This window comes from Zootermopsis nevadensis, unplaced genomic scaffold (assembly GCF_977971745.1).
Source record: "Zootermopsis nevadensis isolate Lab colony 2312 unplaced genomic scaffold, Znev_1.0 Znev_ptg000001l, whole genome shotgun sequence".
Taxonomy (NCBI): Eukaryota; Metazoa; Arthropoda; class Insecta; order Blattodea; family Termopsidae; genus Zootermopsis; species Zootermopsis nevadensis.
The window spans coordinates 20,934,846-20,954,736 of NW_028259133.1; the positions used below are offsets into that span (position 1 = coordinate 20,934,846).

Genomic DNA, 19,891 nt, shown 5'->3' on the forward strand with positions numbered 1-19,891 from the left:
AACAGCCACCAGATGACATTATAAGCAATATGGCTACTACAAAGGAAAGTAATTTAAGTGCTCTGTATGTTGAATTAAATCGTTTCGCACAAAACGGAGAATATGAAAGGGCGCTAAAGACAGCTAATAAAAGTAATGTTAATTCCACAATTTTTAAGTAGTCTTTATGCAGATAACGTTTAAAAATATCAATGTGAAGTGCATACCATATGTCAGATTGAACCATGCATGCTGATATGACTGTGTTGTGTATAGTAAGACCATTCAAAGTAATAAGATTTTCTTTTGCAGTTCTTCAGCAATTTCCTGGTGAGGAAAAGGCATTCCACTGTAAGGTTGTATGCTTCATACAGCTGTCAAGATTCCAAGATGGGTTGAAAGCTATTTTAAACCAACCAAAATTTTCCCAGTAAGAGATTTGATCATAATTGTGGTTACGTGAAACACGTATTAATAGAACCAATAATATAATGTCCACATGAAGTTTTGAGAAAATTTAAGAAGTGGACGTAGTCTCCTTTTCTACTTTCTGTTCCCCCTCCCTTGGATCTTTAGTATCCCTTTCCTCGGCACTGAATTAGACTGCCTTTTTGTTACAAATACTGCATTATAGTTTAACATGAACTACAAAACAACTTAATCTGACACCAAAACTGTTTGTTTCAATGAACATTGCAGTTCAAAATTAACTCATCAAATCATGGTGAAAAGTACCTTTTTGTGATCATCGTTTCTTGGGTTTGCTAATGATATGATTTCAACTGCATACGTTGAATGAATTCTAAAGATTGGTGAACAGGAAGGCTTTGGAAGGAATATCCTGTCATCACTTGGTGGTACTGAGGACAACTATTAAAAGAACTGTCATAGGCTATTTACACAATTTTTATCTCTGCCACTGCCTACTGAAAGTAATTTTTTGTTCTCATCATATGTCAGTGTGACGCCTATTTGACTGTTAAGTTTAATGGTTTTTCATAATTATAATTTACTGTTTTACAGGGAGTTGGTATTTGAAAAGGCATACTGTCAATACAGACTAAATCAGCCACATGATGCACTTAAGACTCTGAATGCTGCTACATCTTTGTCATCGCAGTTGAAGGAACTAAAAGCTCAAATTTTGTACCGGCTTGAAAGGTACTTCTTTGCTGTCACTGTAGCAACAATTACTGCTATTGTTATGAGTTGCTCTGTAGAAATCTGCAGACATCTAATTAATGTTTCAGATACGAAGAATGTTCCGACACATACCGGGATATAATTAAGAACACCACTGATGATTATGAAGATGAAAGAGAAACTAATCTGGCCGCAGTGATGGCAAATTTATGTATGGAAGGATCGGTGCGTATATGTGATAGTGTATAATGTGTCATTCTATTTAATTTCCAAAATTCCAATCATAAAATTTTGCTTCGTACATCCAGGGCTGTACAAGTCTATCTTACATGCATCCCCTTTCAGTATATGTTATATAAATATTTTCATTCTCACTTCTGGCTTTTGTTATCTTGCCTATGATGGATGATTGTATTTTCAGAGCCCTAACTACGATATTACGCAATATTTTGGTGTTCTTAATTTCAGAGACATTGTTCCAGTTGTTTCAGGTTATAGTTATCTCCTAATAGAATAACAGTAGGTCTTGTGCTAGAAAACAAATTTTGTAAGCAGCATATTGTTAAGCTCAAAACTAACTTTCTACAAAGTTCATAAAACTTGTTATGTAATGCCTTTTTAAATTCTTATGACGTAGAATCGAGACGTTCAGTTACGGGAACACTCGTATGAGTTGTCGTACAACAGCGCATGTCAACTGGTGGGACGCCAGCAATACGCAGACGCAGAGAAGAAGTTAAAAGTCAGTGAGAAACTCTGCAGAGAATCTTTAGAAGACGACGGCACAGGAGAAGAAGAGATTGAGGGTGAACTGGGCATTATCAAGTACGTAATCAGGCTCTGTACATAATGCATCCCTTAAGATTTATATAATTATAAATATGTTTTGTTTCTACAGGGTACAGCTGGCTTACTGTCTTCAGATGCTAGGTCGAGAAAAGGAAGCGCAGTCGATCTACACGGCAGCTCTGAAGCAGAAGCCCGATGACATAGGCCTTGTGGCGATTGCAAGTAATAATATGGTCGTTATTAACAAGGATCAGAACGTATTTGATTCTAAGAAGAAGATGAAAAATGCCACCCTGGACGGATTGGAACACAAGCTGACATCGCGGCAGCGCAAGAACATCGCCTTAAATCACTGTTTGCTTGCCCTCTATACAAATCAGGGAGAACTGTGTCAGCAGTCGTGTGAGAAACTGGTGGCATCGTACCCTGATATGAGGGCAGAAGTGGCCCTCATCAGGGCCACGCAGTTTGCCAAGGACGGTAAAACTAAAGAGGCTGCTGCTATTTTGGATAAAGAGTCAAAGCAAGATCAGGAGAAGAAATTAGAACTGAAACTTGCAGCCGTGCAACTTCTGTTAGCAGAGGTGAGCGACTTTGATTTGTCCACGGAAATTTATCACATTTGAACTTTGGTTCAGACAACAAATAAAGGCACTTATAATACACGAAGACCTGCAGGCATTTTGATGCACATAAGTGACTGAGAGGGAATTGGATACCTTTATCCTGTTATTTTATAATATTTTTGGCAGTTTCATGGAGATAAATCTGTATTTTTCTCACGTTAACGAATTTCCAGCTGTATATACTTTCTTTTTCAGGGTGACAGAAAAGAGGCTTGTCAGATTTTACAAAATTTAGGCGAAGCCACATTCAAACCAGGCATTGTTAGTGCATTAGTTACACTTTACCTAGCGGAAGGAAGTCGTGACGGTGCTTCCAAAGTTCTAAAAGATGCCGTCGACTGGTATCGTAAGAACAAGGTACGATTACAGTTGCTTAATTGTAACTGATTCACTAGACTCAAATATTTCCCTGGAGACTATACTGAAGTTTCTTATTGAATTTCTGAACTTCTCCGGGTCAATGCTCGGACGTTATACTACTAATAAAATATGTTGCGACTGCTGTATAACCTATGCACTTGATGAAGTGTCATTAATCCTTTAGAACCCAGTGAAAAATACATGTACCACGTGCTTTAACAGTTGGTAACTCTGAATTATGCCCACGCAGTTTATTCATGTGTTTCGTATGATTCTTACAGTAAACGAGGATTATTTTCTTACACAGCGTTAACCAACTGATCTTTGTAATGGACGATCGTTTTCTACGAGGGTAAAGTAAACAACAACGAAAAACAGCTGTGAACGAATATCACAAGTTGAAGTACTGTATCGACATTTTACCACAGAAAGTTTCTGTGAATATTCGCTGCTGGTGGTGTTTGCAGGTTAGCACCGGAGATCTGGGCACACTCTGGCGCCAGGCTGCGGACTTCCACCTGCGTGGGGGCGAGCCGGACGTGGCCGCTAAGAGTCTGGAGGAGCTATTGAGAATCAACCCAAGTGACAAAAAGACGCTGGCCCAGTTGGTTGTGGCATATTCACAGGTCAGGACACAGACTGTATAACAGGATATGATTTATGAGTCGGTGATTATATGCTCACGTTTTATGGTTTACTGACCCTGTTCGCAATAATGATATTACATGGTAGTGTATCCTATTTTAGAGCTTTTAGAAATACTTCTAAAGATATGAAAATGTTTAAAAAAAATGTACTACAGATATTTTAATTATTGCTATGATTTGGGAGCGATTGGAAAGGTACAGAAAGAATAATGCAGGGTAAGGGGATAATTAAAATTTGTCATTCATACTGTGAATGTATGGAATATTACACAAACTTTGAATTACTGCATATAGTTTTCTCCATAATATTTCTCTCTCTTCATTTTCCGGTACCCTTTACGGGTTCCCAACTTTTCAGTTGGCTCGATCTATGGACATTTGGTAGGACTCCTCGGATGAGGGATCGGCCTGTCGCGAGGACCTCTACCTGTACACAGGACAACACAACACAGAAAAACATCCATGGCTCGAATGGGATTCGAACCCACGGTCCCTGCAACCAAGCGGCACAGGACCCACGCCTCAGACCGCACGGCCACTGCGGACCCCCCATAATATTTCTATGTTTAAAAAAATATATTCTTGACATGATGGCTGTATACTGAAAGTGATGAAGGTGTTCTTTTTTTTTCCCCATGTTGCAGTTTGATCCCAGTAAAGCTCAAACCCTTAGCAAACAGCTGCCGCAGTTAGACTTCACCCAGAGCACAGATGTGGATGCTTTAGAAACATCCAACTGGATGATGGGAACGAAGGTTATCAAGAGGACTGTGGCAAAAGTTGAGCCTTCCCCTGGCTCAAAGCCAGGGTGAGCTGTTAACCGTTTTATTTATAGCAGGATAAGACGGCAAGAATGCACGTGCGACTCTCAGGTTCATTCTAATACAGACCTTGGTTTATATCAGGATGGATTTGTTTTGAATATTAAATATGGGAGAAGGGTTCATGATCTCGGTGGTTCACTCAAGCATTCCTGACAGTGAAAAATAATTATGCTGGTACTTATTTTTTCATGTGTAGTCGAGACAAATCTCACTTGTTCTAGAACATACATTTAACAAACACTGCATGCAAAATATATTTTTAAAAATGAAAATTAAATTTACAAATTCCATATTAAATTCTTAATTCTAAACTTTAGCTAATTTTTTCAAGTATTATGCTCTTGCAGCACGCCAGGAAATGAACTAATTCAGAAGAAAGCAAAACGTAAGCGAAAGGGCAAGCTACCTAAGAACTACGATTCAAATGTAACACCTGATCCAGAACGCTGGTTACCAAAGCATGAGCGGACAGGCTACCGTAAGAAGAAGGACCGGCGCAATAAGGACATCGGAAAGGGAACGCAGGGCGCAGCTACCGGCGCTAGCGACCAGTAGTAAGTGATAAAAACATGATAATCAAATAATACGAATTTCAAAACTCACTTGCTCACTTCCGCTCGGAATTCACGCCAAAATATAACCAGCGATGAACTATACAGTGTAGGCATTCTTTCACCTCTCAGAATATAAAGCTGACTTTCTTGCAGAAGATTTGACCTGAATGCGTTTAAATTTTCAGCGACATGACGAAGATGCAAAGTCAACAGTCGAAAGCCTCTCCGAACCCTAACAGTCCGATCCAACCAGAAAGTACCGGGCCGAGACAGCAACAACGTAAAGTTCAGCAGAAGAAGAAAAAAAAGGGAGGAAAATGGTAGACACGAGATAAGAGACGGACGCCATCAGACCTGCAGAATGCGACTAAAGCTGTTTCATGGGCTCATGGCTCAGTAAAATGTTGAAATGTCCTATAATTATCATTTTGTTTTACTTTCAGTGGCTTTTTATTTTTATATAAAAAGGGATGATTTTATTTTAGATTAGTCATGTTCCATCTACTGGTAAAATAAAATATTATAACTTGGTGAAATTCAGTGGTGTTTGAATAAAGCTGGTCTCGTGACTGAACATCATTCGTGCACAAAAATATTTTAAAAAAATTGTGTGCATCAGAATTTATTGCGGCTCCTGGCCGAAAGTTTCCAGCGAGACTGTGTTAATATTAAAATTCTTCGTTGACGAGGCAATTTGCCTGATCCGGCTCTAAAGACAGTGCTTAAAATTGTAAAATTATAACTATATAACAGTTTTGTCCGTCATATCCCTGAAATAAGCCACTGATTGGTAGGATATTAATTTCAAGGCGTGTTAAAATAAAATTCAAACAAGAAATTGACACATTCCATTACAATTTATTTTTTTATTTTCAGTCAATGGTTAGGCCTGACTAATCGATGAACATGGCACTCCTCAAAATCCCAAAACCATTCGCTCAATGCACATTATATTTACCTGTCTACTATACCTTTTATCTCCTTGCAAGATGCATCTACGAGGCGCGTCCTCAAAGTAAGTTTCCCACTCGTCCCACAGCTAGCAAACCTTATATTACGCGAAGCGACTGTGCGTACGTGATAGAGCAATGACGTAGCATGGCGCATGCACTAACGGCACCTCCCGCGTTCTCACAGTAGCATCGTTGCAGCTGTTGAAGATGGAGGTTCTTATCCCAGCTCCCGCCGACTGTGAAGTGCGGTCAGTGATAACGCTAGGCTGCACACGGCTCGACGGACAGCAATTCTCCTGCAGGAGTTCAGCTGGGAGGTGTTTAATCATTCACCCTGCAGCCCGGCCTCGCTCCCAGTGATTTCCATCTTTTCCTACACCTCAAGAAATTCCTGTCCGGTCAGCGTCAGCGTTTTGAGAATGACAGAGAGGCGGAGATGGTTGTCACACAGTGGTTCCAATCCCAGGCGGCAGACTTCTACGACACAGGTATTCAAAAGTTGGTCCCACGGTATGACCAATGTCTCAATTCCGGTGGCGAATATGTTGAAAAATAGCTGGACACTTGCTGTATCTGTTGCAATAAATATTTCCATGAAATTGTGTTTTGTTTCTGTAAACGGCCCCAGGGAAACTTACTTTTGGGACGCGCCTCGTATTACGAGCATCTTGTACCAGAACCTCGACCCAGCACTTTAGCTTCGAACCTCACACCCCATTACATCACCGACATACAGAGACACATTTCAAAATTACAACATGGGAAAATTAATTCAGATTCATTAAAATGTTAATGATTTAGTACTAACCAATCAGTACTAAATAATTATACCCTAAAATAAAGCGTTCAAACTTTCTTTACAGTCAACATATTCTAAAACTCAAAACGGTTTCAACCTCAAATTCTAAAGCGCACAAATTAAATTAAAAATTAGCACAATTCTTTCCAAACCATGTACGTCACCTGATGGTGGATTTTATGCAAAAATGAGATGCTGGGGCACAGATTATTTCCTTCCTTTCATTATCTTTCTTTAGCTCATAATCAGGTCTGGGCTGATAAGCTTTATCATATCTATAAAATTTATGAAACATGAATAATTACGATGACAGTCATTTAGGAAGAGGCAGATTCCAGGAAGTTCCTGTGGAAGATTTTCTTTTTAGGCGCGTCCTATTCCAGTCTAGTCACAGTTTGCCTCAAAAGGAAGCATAATTTAATTCCCTCGAAACTGCTCACTTGTGATGTATAGTAGAACAATAAGTGGTACTTCCTTATTAACAGGCGACTCAAACACGGAACGAGCTGCACGCTTTGGGCGTTACAATAATTAATCTTTTGTTCTGGAACACCAGATAATTGAATCTGTACTGGAGAAATATATATATATAAATTTTAAAAAGTAGTTAGGAAAATAATATTTATGAGCATTAATGCTCTTTTAAAAAGTTTTGTGGACGCATAGCGAATAATGCCTTCAAAGCTTCTCAAGTTTATTTACACTGTACAGATACGAGAAAGGATGAGATACGAGATTTAAAATTTCTGAACTCAAAAGTCCCATATGCTCAAGAATACGTAAGCAGTGGAACCGTTTCAAGGTTTGCATATTGCATATATTCAATCAAATTTTTTTTAACTATTGCACCTTCTGTGGGCTTCTTATCTGCAAACATGTCTGAATTAAAACTTCCTATTTATTAATTTATACACATGTAGTTATCACAGTTACTCTTTCTTCTACTAAAACAAATGAAAAATCACAAACACATTAATTATACCTCATAAAATCAATGGTAACTTTTATCTACCGCCAACATAAATTAACCGAATCCATCAAATAATGATCCGGTTCCCAGCGGCTAAAATATCGAGCTGGACAAGAACAATTTCAACGAGCAAACAGCAAGTGAAAATTGTTATACCACAACATCACTGAATTATTCTTCCAAACTACAATTTAAAACAAATTAAAACTTAAAGAAAAAACATGAAGTATTTTGACTTTTTCATGTTATTTCACATTAATAAAAATATTCTGTAGTAAATATGTAAATTAAGTACGCAACATGTACGGAATTGCTGCGTTACCTACCGTACTGCGTAGTTTTCAAGGAGACGTGTAATAGTCGTTCACAACGCTCACTTCTCACCCAATGTCCCTTCCCACGCTTCATCCCTCTGTCTTGCTGCCAACTTCTTCTTCTCTGCATGGTTGAAGAAGACATATTAATTAGTTTCATTGCCGATTTTTTGCAATTCAAATGGCGAAAACTGTCTCGGATGTTGCCGAGAGGATTATCTGGATGTGTGAGCGATGGATTGACAGGAGGATAGACAAAACAGGACGAGGAGTTCCACAATTGTTCAAAAAATATTATTATGATGATAAAATTAATGGGGGTTGAGATTGTTGGGGCACGTAGTGTGAATGGGAGAAATGATAAACACACACAAAATGTTGGTTGGAAAACCTAAGGACTGCTCAGACAACCTAGACATAGATAGGTGGATAATATTAAAATGTATCTCAGGAAAATAGGGTATTAACTGGATTCAGTAAAATCTATATTTAAGATTTTCTAAAAGAGACACTGTTTGATGATGGTCGTCTCGGTTGCAACACCACGTGAACCTCTGGGCAGACACCAACATTACAGAGAAACATACCGTTTCCACGTTCAGGGCTACGTATACATGACATTGAGGTCCAGAAGACCGACATTTTCACAGAAGTGAAAATCTCAAAAGAGACATTACCTCTTGCTTCACTGAGGATCTTACGTTCTGCCTCTCGCTCTTCGCGCGACGTGTTAAGTCGCACACCGAGAGCTCCTGTAACCAGTCTGCGCGCAAGAGCTGCGCACGTCTCTGGTCGGACACGGCACGGCTGCAGGAACTCGGCCGATCGACGGGCTTTCATCCGAGACTCGTGAGTCGCTTCGTGTAATGGTCGTGTTTTGACAAACGGATGATGTGCCGCTAGTACTTCAGCAGCTGCAAGAACAAATATCCATGACCTTCTGAAACCAACCTGTTTATTGTCATCACTGGTCATAATCATCACTATCATCAAAATATTATCATTGTCAGTATCATCATCATTATAGTTATTACTATTACCGTCTTCATTTTGGAGGAACATACCACCTCCATTGTCAGGGCTCCAAACCCCTACAAGGCCACACACACTGTTAGAACAGAGAAAATCAACAATGCCACGAGAACCTCAAATCGCACGTCTTTAGCAACGAACAACACTGACACTTACCAACTACAGAGCTGCTGAACACACCCAGGGCATGCGTATCGTCAACCCATTTAATCTCGAAACCCCTCTTCATATAGGGAGAGAACACAGCGCACAAGTCATTCGTTTTAAATTCAGCAGGGAAGTTGTAGATCTCAAGCACGTGAGAGAACTCGTCGTCCGTTCCACCCACTAACTCGACGTGACTCTGAAAGCTGCGGTAATCTGACTGAGGCTTTTCAATTGTTACTGACCCAACAGATTTTGTAAGCTGTAACAATGATGAATTCCTCCATTACTAAAAGAAGTACAGAAATATCCAGACGCTATTATGTGGCCACTGAAAACTAAAAAATTCATCATAAAATAAAATTAGTATACGTATTCTTGAATTAAACTGATTAAGACTGCTCAAACTCGTGGCGTCAGGGACAGACGTTCTAGACCAGTGGTCCCCAACCTTTTTGTGCCTACGGGCACATTTAAGCGTTTATGAGATGTGGCGAGCACCAACCAATTAACAAAGCCAAATTTTCTTTTCTCTGGACAAATAAGATATGGACACCAAATAATACGCAAAACAACACGACGTTTAATGATACAAGAAACCACGCCATTAAAAATACGTACTTTTATAAGTACAATTATTATTACTCAAGTGGGAAGTTAGTGCGATGTTTGTCGCTGCATTTCATCGGCCAGTTTTTCAAATTTGGGAGTGTAGGATGATGTTGCTGCTCGCAAACAATCGTCAAGATGGGCGTCAGTAAGTCGAGATCCGCGCTTTGATTTTATAATGTTCGTGGTTGAACGGCCTTCATTATTCAGTATAACCTCTTTCCGTATCAACGCGGGCGCCCAAAGAAAGCCTTGGCGCCCGCGGGCACCGCGTTGGGGACCACTGTTCTAGATGTTACAAAACATGGACAGATGAACTGGATTAAGAATCGAAGCAACGTCAGCTCTCATAAACCGAACTCAATCTCACGTCCATTTGTTTTAAAAGGTTAGTTGTTTTAGAAGATTTTACAGTAACTGCATAACAAACAAAACTTTCATAAATCAGATGATGTAACCATGGAAAACCATACTCGTAACAGGCGTTAAATTAATTACAGAAAAAAATCAATTTAGCAACATATTTCAAAGAAATTTTTCTTAATGTGGAAAACAATAATTATGCTAAATGAACTGTAATTATGTCTTGAAAACAATGGTTAGTAAATACGCAAGAACATCAGTTGTAATTTCGAACACCAGAGATATCCTGTTATGTCTCAACACAGCGTTCGTTTAACCAACCACAACAGGTACTTTATACTTACTTCTTCCATCAATTTTGGATCAAGGCATTCCCCATCGTCATCAAACATCATATCCCATGTGCATTCATCTGGATTCAAATTCAACGACACCAAATCGGACACTGGAGATGATTTGTGCTTGTCAGCTGACTGTTCTTCAGAATGTGGCCCGTCATTTTTCATTATAACATTTTCACCTTTGCATTGAACTTTCTTCTTTTTATTAAAGACGCCGCTAGGCAACAAAGTATTATCCGAACTAGAATCAACATGTTTTGACAGCGGAGTAACGTCCTTCACCGGTTCCGAGATGATCAACACGTCTGACATATAGTTCCTCCTGATTATCCTCCTGTTTTTCCTGTTCTGTTCTTCTTGAACTCGACAATCATTCTCATTCTTCTTGTGACATTCATCGCTAACAAAAGTATTTTTGCTACGTACGCCGTCTTCAGAGCTACCATCACGTTTCTCGCGAACTACCGAGCTCGGAGAACTTGTATCGCCATAAATATTGCAAACCTCTTTGTCACGAGAGTTACTGAATTCATTTTCATGAACAGCGTCTGAAAAATCTTGAAACTGGTCACTGTCATCAGAACTCTTCACCATTGAATTTGACTCTTCCTGATTCAATGACATGTCCAAACACTTGTTCACAAAATCGTGATCATGACACGTGCCGCTACGTTCGGAAGACTCGGGAATATCCGTTTCACAGCTTGAAATTTTGTCCTGAGAACTGTTTGCTGCATTTTCATTTTCACTGTAATAATCCCATACTCGAACGCCGTTATCAGTTTCCAACGGACTGTTCAGGCTGCCGTGTCCGGGAGTATCGCCACCCCTACGCGTAAAACCTCGCCCAACGCCAACTTCACATGGAAAATTATCTGTGAAGTCCACTGGTCTTGAATCTTCGCAAACTGACTGTGTAGTGTCACATTCTTCCTTTTCGTTAACAGAGCGAGCCACCGACTCCTGACGGGCGTTGCTAGACTGTACAGAATCACACTTATCTTTTCCACAATGAAGTGATGCAGTCTCTGAAATACTACTACCATTTTTAATATTATTAAAACAATCCCAAACCTGCCCTTCACTACGCTTCCTCCGCCCAAACGTCGAACTTTTACACTTTGCACTCATGATCCCCCTTCCTACACCAACTTCTTCCATCCCCACCTCAAAATTTTCCATTTTTCTTACATCTTTCTTCCTAGAAGCTTTCTCAGCAAGTATCTGCTGCGTCATCACCCCATTAACACCCATATTAAACTGTTCGACATCGTTCACCTCGGAACTAAAATTGCTCAAGTCGCAGTTTGATTCTCCTGCCTGTCCCATACTCTCAGTCCACTTCGATACTTCCATATCCGTTTCATTGGGGTCTGGCCCAAGTGACACTGAATTCAGTGGTAAACTATCGCACTGAAATGCTGCTGATTTGGACTTATGGTCCTTAGAGGGCAAGAGACTGTTTGACTTCTGTGATGGTCGTGTCAAATTCTTAGAAAGCAAATTCTCTTGCGTTCTGAGGTTTTGGCCACTTGATTCCTGGCAAGATGGCGTGCTTGTTGTTGATGTGGCAATCCTGTCTTGTCCACCAGTTAACAAACGTCTGGCACGAGGCACATAAACTTGGATGTCTGGTCGACGCTGTCTGCCAGGCCTACAAATTAAATTAGAAATAATTTCAGCGGGGATTCATCTTGTTATGCTGAAGTAGACTGTGGTTATCACCTTGTAAATTTGATAATAAACATTCAGGCTCCACAGAAGACAAAGAATTTCTTTCTCGCTATCTATAAATCAACTTTCTAAATTAATAGACGAGCATAGGACACTTATATACACTGATGATAAAATGTGAATATGAGGACTGCACCCCAGATATGGCGGCAGCTCCCGTCATGAATCTGGACCCAGGTAATCCAGCCTACAGCCAGCCAGTTTGCATATTGAAACTTGTCTGACATTTCTTACCCACAAAAACAGGTAATTTAAGAATATCCACAATACATAACTTCCTCCTTCCTGGTAATTATCCAAGACTTCATTTTTCACCACATCTGATACACCTTTTTGTTCAAAAGAAACTAACCTTGTTCTATCACATTTTATCTCAACAGTTGATGGACCCGATCTTGGTAAAGGAGCAGTCTGTTCTTCTGATCGTCTGGCAGCAGGAGGCCGATAGATACCAACTGTTGGCACTGCCCTTGCTAAGAATTAAAATTAAATCATAATATAAATATTTTCTAACCTATACTCAAAAATGACAATATTACCATCCAATAATTTCATGAATGACACACAAACAACAGTTGAGATCAAATTTTCCAGGAAAACAAAGATAAAATGAATTCAAGAAAAAGCACCAATCCTCATATAATGCAGCACATCTATTTGTATGCATCATCCTTCCACCACAATAATTCAGCAGCCACAGTAAAATACAAACAGATAACATTCCTACTGAAGAACTTAGTTACTCACAGCAGTTGAGTTGTCAACATTTAAAAATAATCCTAAGCTCATATTAAATAAGTTACTTGCCTCGTTTCACATTGTTGTCTTTGGCAGGGGCAGCGGCAGCTTCATCGGCCACACGTTGACACTCTACACCCATAGTTCCAAGTCTTTTGACCGGCTGTGAAGTATCACTTACAGGTTCATCTGTTGGCCTTGTCTGATGTAAATCCCTGATAAAATATTTGTGCCAAAGCTAAGAAAAAATTCATTCCAACCACACCCTTTATTCTTGCTGCATAGGCACAATTACTATACAGAACGTCACTTTTAATACACTCAAACAAAACAAACCTGCACAAGATAAATGCAAAATCTTCTAGGTCAACAGTAGTAATAACTGGCAGAAGATCAAACACAAGTTGAACATCTTGCTAAAATATTAATAATTAATATTTTAAAAGTAAATCTGTCTTCACACTCACAATGTCATATAAAATGGAAAATGCAAAACGCATTACCTTATAAGGAGTCTCTTAAAACACACTACTGTCCTCCGCCCATGGCCTTGCCCTATAGAAAATGTGCACAGTTCTTCAGGATACTCCTCTGATACTTTGTGTATAAGGAATCGTCTGTAGTTGTTTACTGGAGGAAATACCAGCACACTGAAAGTGAATTGAGAGTAAAAGTGGGGCAGCATTTAACATGCACCTTCCAAACAACAGTTATAATCCAAGATACATCCAACTACCTCCTCACTTTCACTACAACAGAACGTCTTCCTGGTGGAAGCATGCATACCTGTTCAGGAAAACGTACATTTTTACTCATACACGAACGTACTGTAACTGCTTGGTTTATCTTCACTAATAATGATGTACGAATGCACTTTAATGCGTAATTTAGTATGTATGCCTCGATTCTTACCTTCTATTCTTGCGACTGCGATTCACGAATTGCTTGATATCAGCAACAACGCAGTCAACAAATTCATGATCTTGAAAACTGAGGTACCTACCAACCACTGCGTTATCCAGTTTGGAAATAAAATACTAAAACTTTATTTCAATGAAGCACAAATAATGTTAACCAAAACCCCACACATCGTATAAAAAAACCAACAGGGGCCATTTCATTGTGACGTCACATGCGAAACAAATGAAGGTGAGTTACCAACAGACATGTACAGTGATGTCCAACAACATGTAGCATGTACAGTCACTTCAAGAATGCAATGATCAGAATATAAAATGCTATACAAAACGAGTAATTTCCTTGATGCAGTTCGCATATTTCTTTTTGTGGTTACTATTGCTGCTGAGATACAGTTGTAATTACATGCACTGAATATAGCGATATATAATAATTTAAATCGGCATTACATTTTGCACAATCCCAATGCGACAGTTAATCGATTTTTTATACAACCGATGCGGAAGTTCGACGGCGACAGGAACTGCAAACGTGGTATGCTATACGTAGAAAGTATAAGGCAGTGGGTCGTTACGCTGCCGCTTTCGTTTGCATCACATAAACTTTTGCTTTCACTTCTTATAAAACGCTACGTAATAACTGCCTACTGCCCCTAATTTAAATGAGCACCAAATTTAGTTCATCTTTATTTAGCATCATTTTATTCGGAATGTTGTCAGCGCAGCGACCTTCGGCGTCAAGTTGCCGGCATCGTGTCTCATGGCGTTCAGACGCTCGGCGTCAATTTTCCAAAGTTCTCACGTGGTGTACTGAGAATTGCCTTCGCTTTATTCGAAATCTTGTGTAGGCGTTGGTTTCCTGTCGTATGGCATTCCAAAGCGTGTCTTCTCTTTATGTGGATTATTGTGTTGGTGTCACGACGCTTGGAGTCACATTTTCTACGATACCAGCCAAATGCACAAATGTACTTTGCACCTTCAGTTCGATTTGAAAATAGTGCACGATAACGGGGCACTGAAATTGGTGGTTGATTTGGAACTATGGGGAGATTAAAATTTCATATACTTTGGTTGAAATTCTGAAGGGATAACTGCTTGGGAGAAAATAGCAAATATGGAGCAACTTTAACATCATAACCTAACATATATGGTAAAAGAATGCAGGTGTGTGAAAAGTGATTACTGGCAGCATGTATGAAGATGGCTGCCTTCTGGGTGGTAGCAGCACATATTCTGGTAGAAGTTTACCACTGACAATACAGCACTACACCACCTTCAGTAACTATAAAGATATATTTTGTGATATGCTTTCATCTGAATGCATGTAAAATTACATTGTGATGAGCGTTAATCTTTATACAACTGACGAAGAAAAACTCAAGAATTGAGACATGTACAATAACAGCTATTTCAGATTCCTTTTTAAAACACTGGTATGCTCAGGTATACCAAACCCAGCTCATAAAATATACCATTCAGTGTTTATACCAGATTTATTTTTTAAAAGATACCAGTGAATGCTGCAAAAAATTTACATAAACTGACAATAACATCAACAACCACATGGATATAATTTAAATAATAAACATCAAATAGTTCAGTACCACACACTTCCGGCATCGCTCCACTTTATCATTTTCACACAGCTGGAAACAAATATAAATGATTCTTCGTAAATGACATTCATAAATTTCACGTTAACAAAATGTAAGTTTGAAATATCAGAAGAGCATATACTGCACTCTTTTACATGAATATGAAAAATAAGTTCCTTAAATTACCAACTACATAACTCAATATCAGTCTCAATATACTCTTGGTATTCTTAGTAACAAAATAATTACAAGTTACAAAAATACGATAGGAAACCAGCTGTCTTCGTTTATAGAAATAAAAGAAAAAATAATACAAATTGTTCCCAAACCATGGCCTGCGTTGACAGAAAAACATTCCACAGTAATCACGTGCTATGAATAACAGTGATTGTATCAGTTTTTTCAGTTCTAGGGTGACCAACCTTCGAAACCAGTACGTTTGCTCCCACACACTGTAAGCACTTCCAATAGATCTTCGATCGGCAGCTTGCTCACATATTTAGATGTATGGTTAAATAATCCGTGGCGTAACAGCTCCAGAGAGCGAAAGCCAACTAGCTGGCTGCCGGCCTCACGTTCACATGCCTAAGCAGAGGTGAACGATCATCCAACCAGATATAGGGTGACGTGTGGTCAGCACGACGAACCCCCAGCCATTGCTAGCTTTCCTGACCGGATTACGCTACCCATTGTAGCTCCCCAGTTTCCTCACGATGCTGGGTTGGCACCGGTCCCATACACTGGTCGAAAGCTCATGAGAAAATTTCTTCTCCCCTGAGACTCGACCCAGCGCGCATTCCGTATCGCCGGTCCGAAGCACGATGCCTCGGACCGCGCGGCTACGGCGCGGGACAGATGTATGGTTAGGTTCCTCAAAACTCTGCATCAGGTAAACGCACATTGGACGAATTTAATACTTTACAGGTTAAATGGGAATATTTCCATATAGATACAAAGATCTTTCACACATGCACACAGTCTTACCTAAAATGTATATTAAATAAAACAAGTCACATGAAAACATAGTAAAACCATAAACATTGACATTTACATATGATAAATAATAATATATTAAGCATTGTATTTTACTGTAATTTATGCGACAGAATAAGGAAGACTGAGTCGAGTGATTACGCGAGACAGAAGACGGAGAACTAGAGACGTCACGTGAAATACCACTGCATCCGCTGGCACGTACAGTACCAGAACATATTCAGCAAACTGAGTATTTATTCTAATTTTCCACATTCAGCAAATAATTTTTTGCATTTGTTCTGATGTGTATAAGAAAATCCACAATGGATGTTTACCGTATAAAGCTAATTCAAGTTAAAGTAAAATTACTAGCCTTATCAAATTTAAAACAGATGTTAACAACTGAGTTGAACATTAAAACTAACTCTCTGGCAGCAGAACCCGCAGGTCCGACACCGACAACACCGTAGCCTGCCACCGGCCACGATCCTGAACCAACTCCATCCATCCATAACATAACTTCAATACGACAAAATTTAATTCCAAATTGAGATCAGATGCTGCATATTCATACGACTCAAAAGTACATTTATTTTTGTAATAGAACTCTGCAGTTATACGTGGAAGGACAACAAAAATATTCTTTAGGATGAAAATACATTTATGAAATTCTGCATGGTCCAGATGTCTAGTTATTATTTTCCTTTCAGTGTACGTTGAATAAAGATGCAGCGTTGCACTATTGATCTTGTAACGGCTTAGGATAACCTGCTCTAAAAATGACAACAGTGCCTGAGAAAACATAGCACATAAGAAGTTAAGGCACATATTCACTCCGAATCGTAGTTTGATCAAATAAATATTTCATCTCGTATACTGCCACTCGTCAACCTCATAGGTTGCAAATTGCACAAACGTTCCGAACGTCTTCTTGTTTTTCCATCACTTAGTATACAGGCTATAATAATGCAGATAATGTTTCACCGAAAACAAATGACACTGTACCACGTCCTCAGGAATCTACGAGAATGACACTTTCATTATCCATTAACACTTCTTGACACTCATCAACTCTATCAAACATTTAAATAAGGAAGTACGTCAGAAGCAGCCGAGAACCACCGATACAAAATATGAACTTCCAACCACTTAACAAACAAAATAGTTGGTCACCCTACAAGCAACAGAACACACATCTCTCCGCCGTGTACAGCCGCAGAGTAGCAAATCGGCCCATAATAAAATACTCCGATTAATCAAGATACTTCAGTAAAACCTCTTCAATCTGAATTCAGATGCGCTTGTAAAAACTTACGCAATTTCTGTTAATATTTGACAAATATAGGTTTTTGAATATATAATCTTGGATTACTTTCGGTATCAAGAAACAAGACCTCTAATTACTTAATAATTTAGCAGGAAATATTAAACACCAATAAAAACAAATGTTTCAGTTGTGATTTAAATGGCGACATAGAACAGAAAATGTTTCAATTTCCAAGCGTTTCCTTCTCACTGACAAATCAAAAACCTTTTTCTATTTTAAATTCAATTGGATCCTAATATATTAATTTTCAATTTGTAAAATTCTGTTCTCCATGCGGGGGGGGGGGACGGGGCAGGGGCATAGAAAAAATGCCAGTGAACTTATAAAACTAGTACAAGTCTGACATTCGAGGACCGTTTGCAATATCAAATACTGGTACCAATATTTCAGAAATATTTTTCTTCACATGTTGCCTAAACTGATGTCTGTTGATACTCTATTAAGTGGTTTTACTGAGACACGCCTTTCCAAGTACATCCACACACACATGCGCACACTATATTCAAACACAAGTACGCAGGAAAGAACAGTGATGGAATTAAATGTCTATTCGAGGTCTGTATTGTAACCTCAGCGGTGGATCTCGAAACCTCCATCTTGTGACGTACACAAACTTTAGTGTGTGGTCCTTACCCAGCAGTTCATCGTTACACAGGATATCAATCTGTAAAAAAAACATTTTACGCAAATAATTACAAGGTCAAAAAATTTCAAAAAACAATACACTTTAAATTTCAAGGAAAATGGCCATCGTGCAATACACCTGCGTTACTTATTACACGATTATACATTCAACATCCAGTACCACGTTCTGATCAGAACAACAGATAACAGCATCGGCAAAAACCAGGGAAGGAAGCGTCACGACATATCTGGTCATAAACGAGTCTTAAACTTCTTCACGGCGACGATACACATGTCACGAGTTGATCGCCAATCCCCTCAAGTAAGTCTTAACATCCGCTCCGTAAACGTCCCTAAAACATCGCTTTCAATCACGTTTACGGGATCGACCATAACGTGCAAGGGCGATACTTACATCTCTGTACTTCTCTGTACCGTTCAGGACTTTCTTTGCGATAAACTTCTTGAGATGAGTTATAGTCGCCTGCGCAGAACAGCGTATGAACCTTCGCTTCAAAGTCTTCATGTTTGTACTCATGCACTCCAAGCCCACGTTAACCTGAAACGTGAATAAGAAATGCATATGTAATTTTTAATCGTGCCAACTGGTCTAGGATGGAACTGTTCCATCTGTCTCACTTGTTTCACGACCCATCAGTACACGGGTTCGATCGGGACCGCGACATTTAACGCTCCTGCTGTGACCCCCTTTTTGCGAGATGATAATGAAAGTGGAGTGATTGTTGGGATGCCACGGAGAAACCCCGGAGGAAAACTCCGTGATGCCTAGACCACGGCCTTGCCCAACACAAGTTGTAAATCTGAGCACCTGGGACCCCAGTATTACAAGCCCGGCATTCTAACCGCTAGACCACCGTGGTGGATGTCAGCATGTTAATACACAAGTTTCCATATTGGCCACATTAAATTCAGTAACAGCATAACATAAATTAATATGATCTCCTGAGTCACCTGTTCGTCCTGGCGATGGTAGTCGGATTCTGCGTGCTGATCTGGAGCGGCCTTCTCCTCCTCTAACTCTCCAGCAGTGGGTGGGATGTCTTTGGGGCAGGGCAAGCCCCTTATACGATAAAACTCTCTTTCACGTTTGATCTCATCTGCACGAGTTAAAGAACATACTCTGAGAGACGTTTCTCGATTTCTCCTCCACAATTTACATGACACATAAAAACATGCTTAAACCTTTCATTAAAATTTTATTTATATTTACACTAATTTTTATATAAGAGGTTTTGGAAACAGTGGGGCATGGATTCAAGTGTGTTCAGAAGATAAATACCTTTGTTTGTAACCCTTAACGTGGGAGCACTACAAACGAGAAGAATATCAGAAAACGATTAGCGAATTGCTTCTTCTTCTTTATTACGCCGTATCCTTTACAGGAGGTTGGCGACATATTACGAACAGGATCCTTCCATCCTTTTCTCGGACTGTTTTTTAGGCAGGTGATACAGAAGTGGTTTGCCGTTGAAGCCCCGGAGGAAAACTCCGTGTAGCCTAGACCACGGCCTTG

General features: G+C 39.5%; 3 protein-coding genes across 4 annotated transcripts in view; 1 reads left to right on the forward strand and 2 right to left on the reverse strand.

Moving 5' to 3' along the window:
- Window positions 1–27: 27 nt before the first annotated feature.
- Window positions 28–5,764, forward strand: Srp72 (signal recognition particle 72). Its single transcript, XM_022072336.2, has 11 exons — window positions 28–132; window positions 292–409; window positions 1,003–1,140; window positions 1,230–1,347; window positions 1,760–1,947; window positions 2,021–2,495; window positions 2,733–2,894; window positions 3,365–3,523; window positions 4,189–4,352; window positions 4,716–4,922; window positions 5,108–5,764. The coding sequence occupies exons 1-11, from the start codon at window positions 30–32 to the stop codon at window positions 5,244–5,246; spliced, it is 1,971 nt and encodes a 656-aa protein (XP_021928028.2). The 5' UTR covers window positions 28–29; the 3' UTR covers window positions 5,247–5,764.
- LOC110833797 (uncharacterized) lies at window positions 5,761–14,058 on the reverse strand. Its single transcript, XM_022072291.2, has 8 exons — window positions 13,832–14,058; window positions 13,423–13,569; window positions 12,989–13,134; window positions 12,534–12,654; window positions 10,451–12,101; window positions 9,147–9,396; window positions 8,636–8,872; window positions 5,761–8,082 (listed from the first exon to the last, which is right to left on the reverse strand). The coding sequence occupies exons 3-8, from the start codon at window positions 13,059–13,061 to the stop codon at window positions 8,018–8,020; spliced, it is 2,397 nt and encodes a 798-aa protein (XP_021927983.2). The 5' UTR covers window positions 13,062–13,134; window positions 13,423–13,569; window positions 13,832–14,058; the 3' UTR covers window positions 5,761–8,017.
- A 1,252-nt stretch (window positions 14,059–15,310) lies between these two features.
- l(3)73Ah (polycomb group ring finger 3-like lethal (3) 73Ah) overlaps window positions 15,311–19,891 on the reverse strand; it is a 36,598-nt gene continuing 32,017 nt past the window's right edge. For both annotated transcript variants that reach the window (XM_022072088.2, XM_022072079.2), the window contains exons 4-6: window positions 19,330–19,475; window positions 18,773–18,916; window positions 15,311–18,397 (exon numbers count right to left, since the gene is read on the reverse strand). In XM_022072088.2, the coding sequence (XP_021927780.1) occupies window positions 18,272–18,397; window positions 18,773–18,916; window positions 19,330–19,475 (416 nt within the window). In that variant the 3' untranslated portion in view covers window positions 15,311–18,271. The remainder of the gene's footprint in view (window positions 18,398–18,772; window positions 18,917–19,329; window positions 19,476–19,891) is intronic.

Coding starts and splice junctions, on each gene's coding strand:
- Srp72 (XM_022072336.2), top strand. CDS start 30: ATGGCTACTACAAAGGAAAGTAATTTAAGTGCTCTGTATGTTGAATTA. Junction 3,524..4,188: donor TGGTTGTGGCATATTCACAG/GTCAGGACACAG, acceptor CCCATGTTGCAG/TTTGATCCCAGTAAAGCTCA. Junction 4,353..4,715: donor TCCCCTGGCTCAAAGCCAGG/GTGAGCTGTTAA, acceptor ATGCTCTTGCAG/CACGCCAGGAAATGAACTAA.
- LOC110833797 (XM_022072291.2), bottom strand. CDS start 13,061: ATGGGTGTAGAGTGTCAACGTGTGGCCGATGAAGCTGCCGCTGCCCCT. Junction 9,397..10,450: donor ATCCAAAATTGATGGAAGAA/GTAAGTATAAAG, acceptor TCATTGTTACAG/CTTACAAAATCTGTTGGGTC. Junction 8,083..8,635: donor GATCCTCAGTGAAGCAAGAG/GTAATGTCTCTT, acceptor TCAACCATGCAG/AGAAGAAGAAGTTGGCAGCA.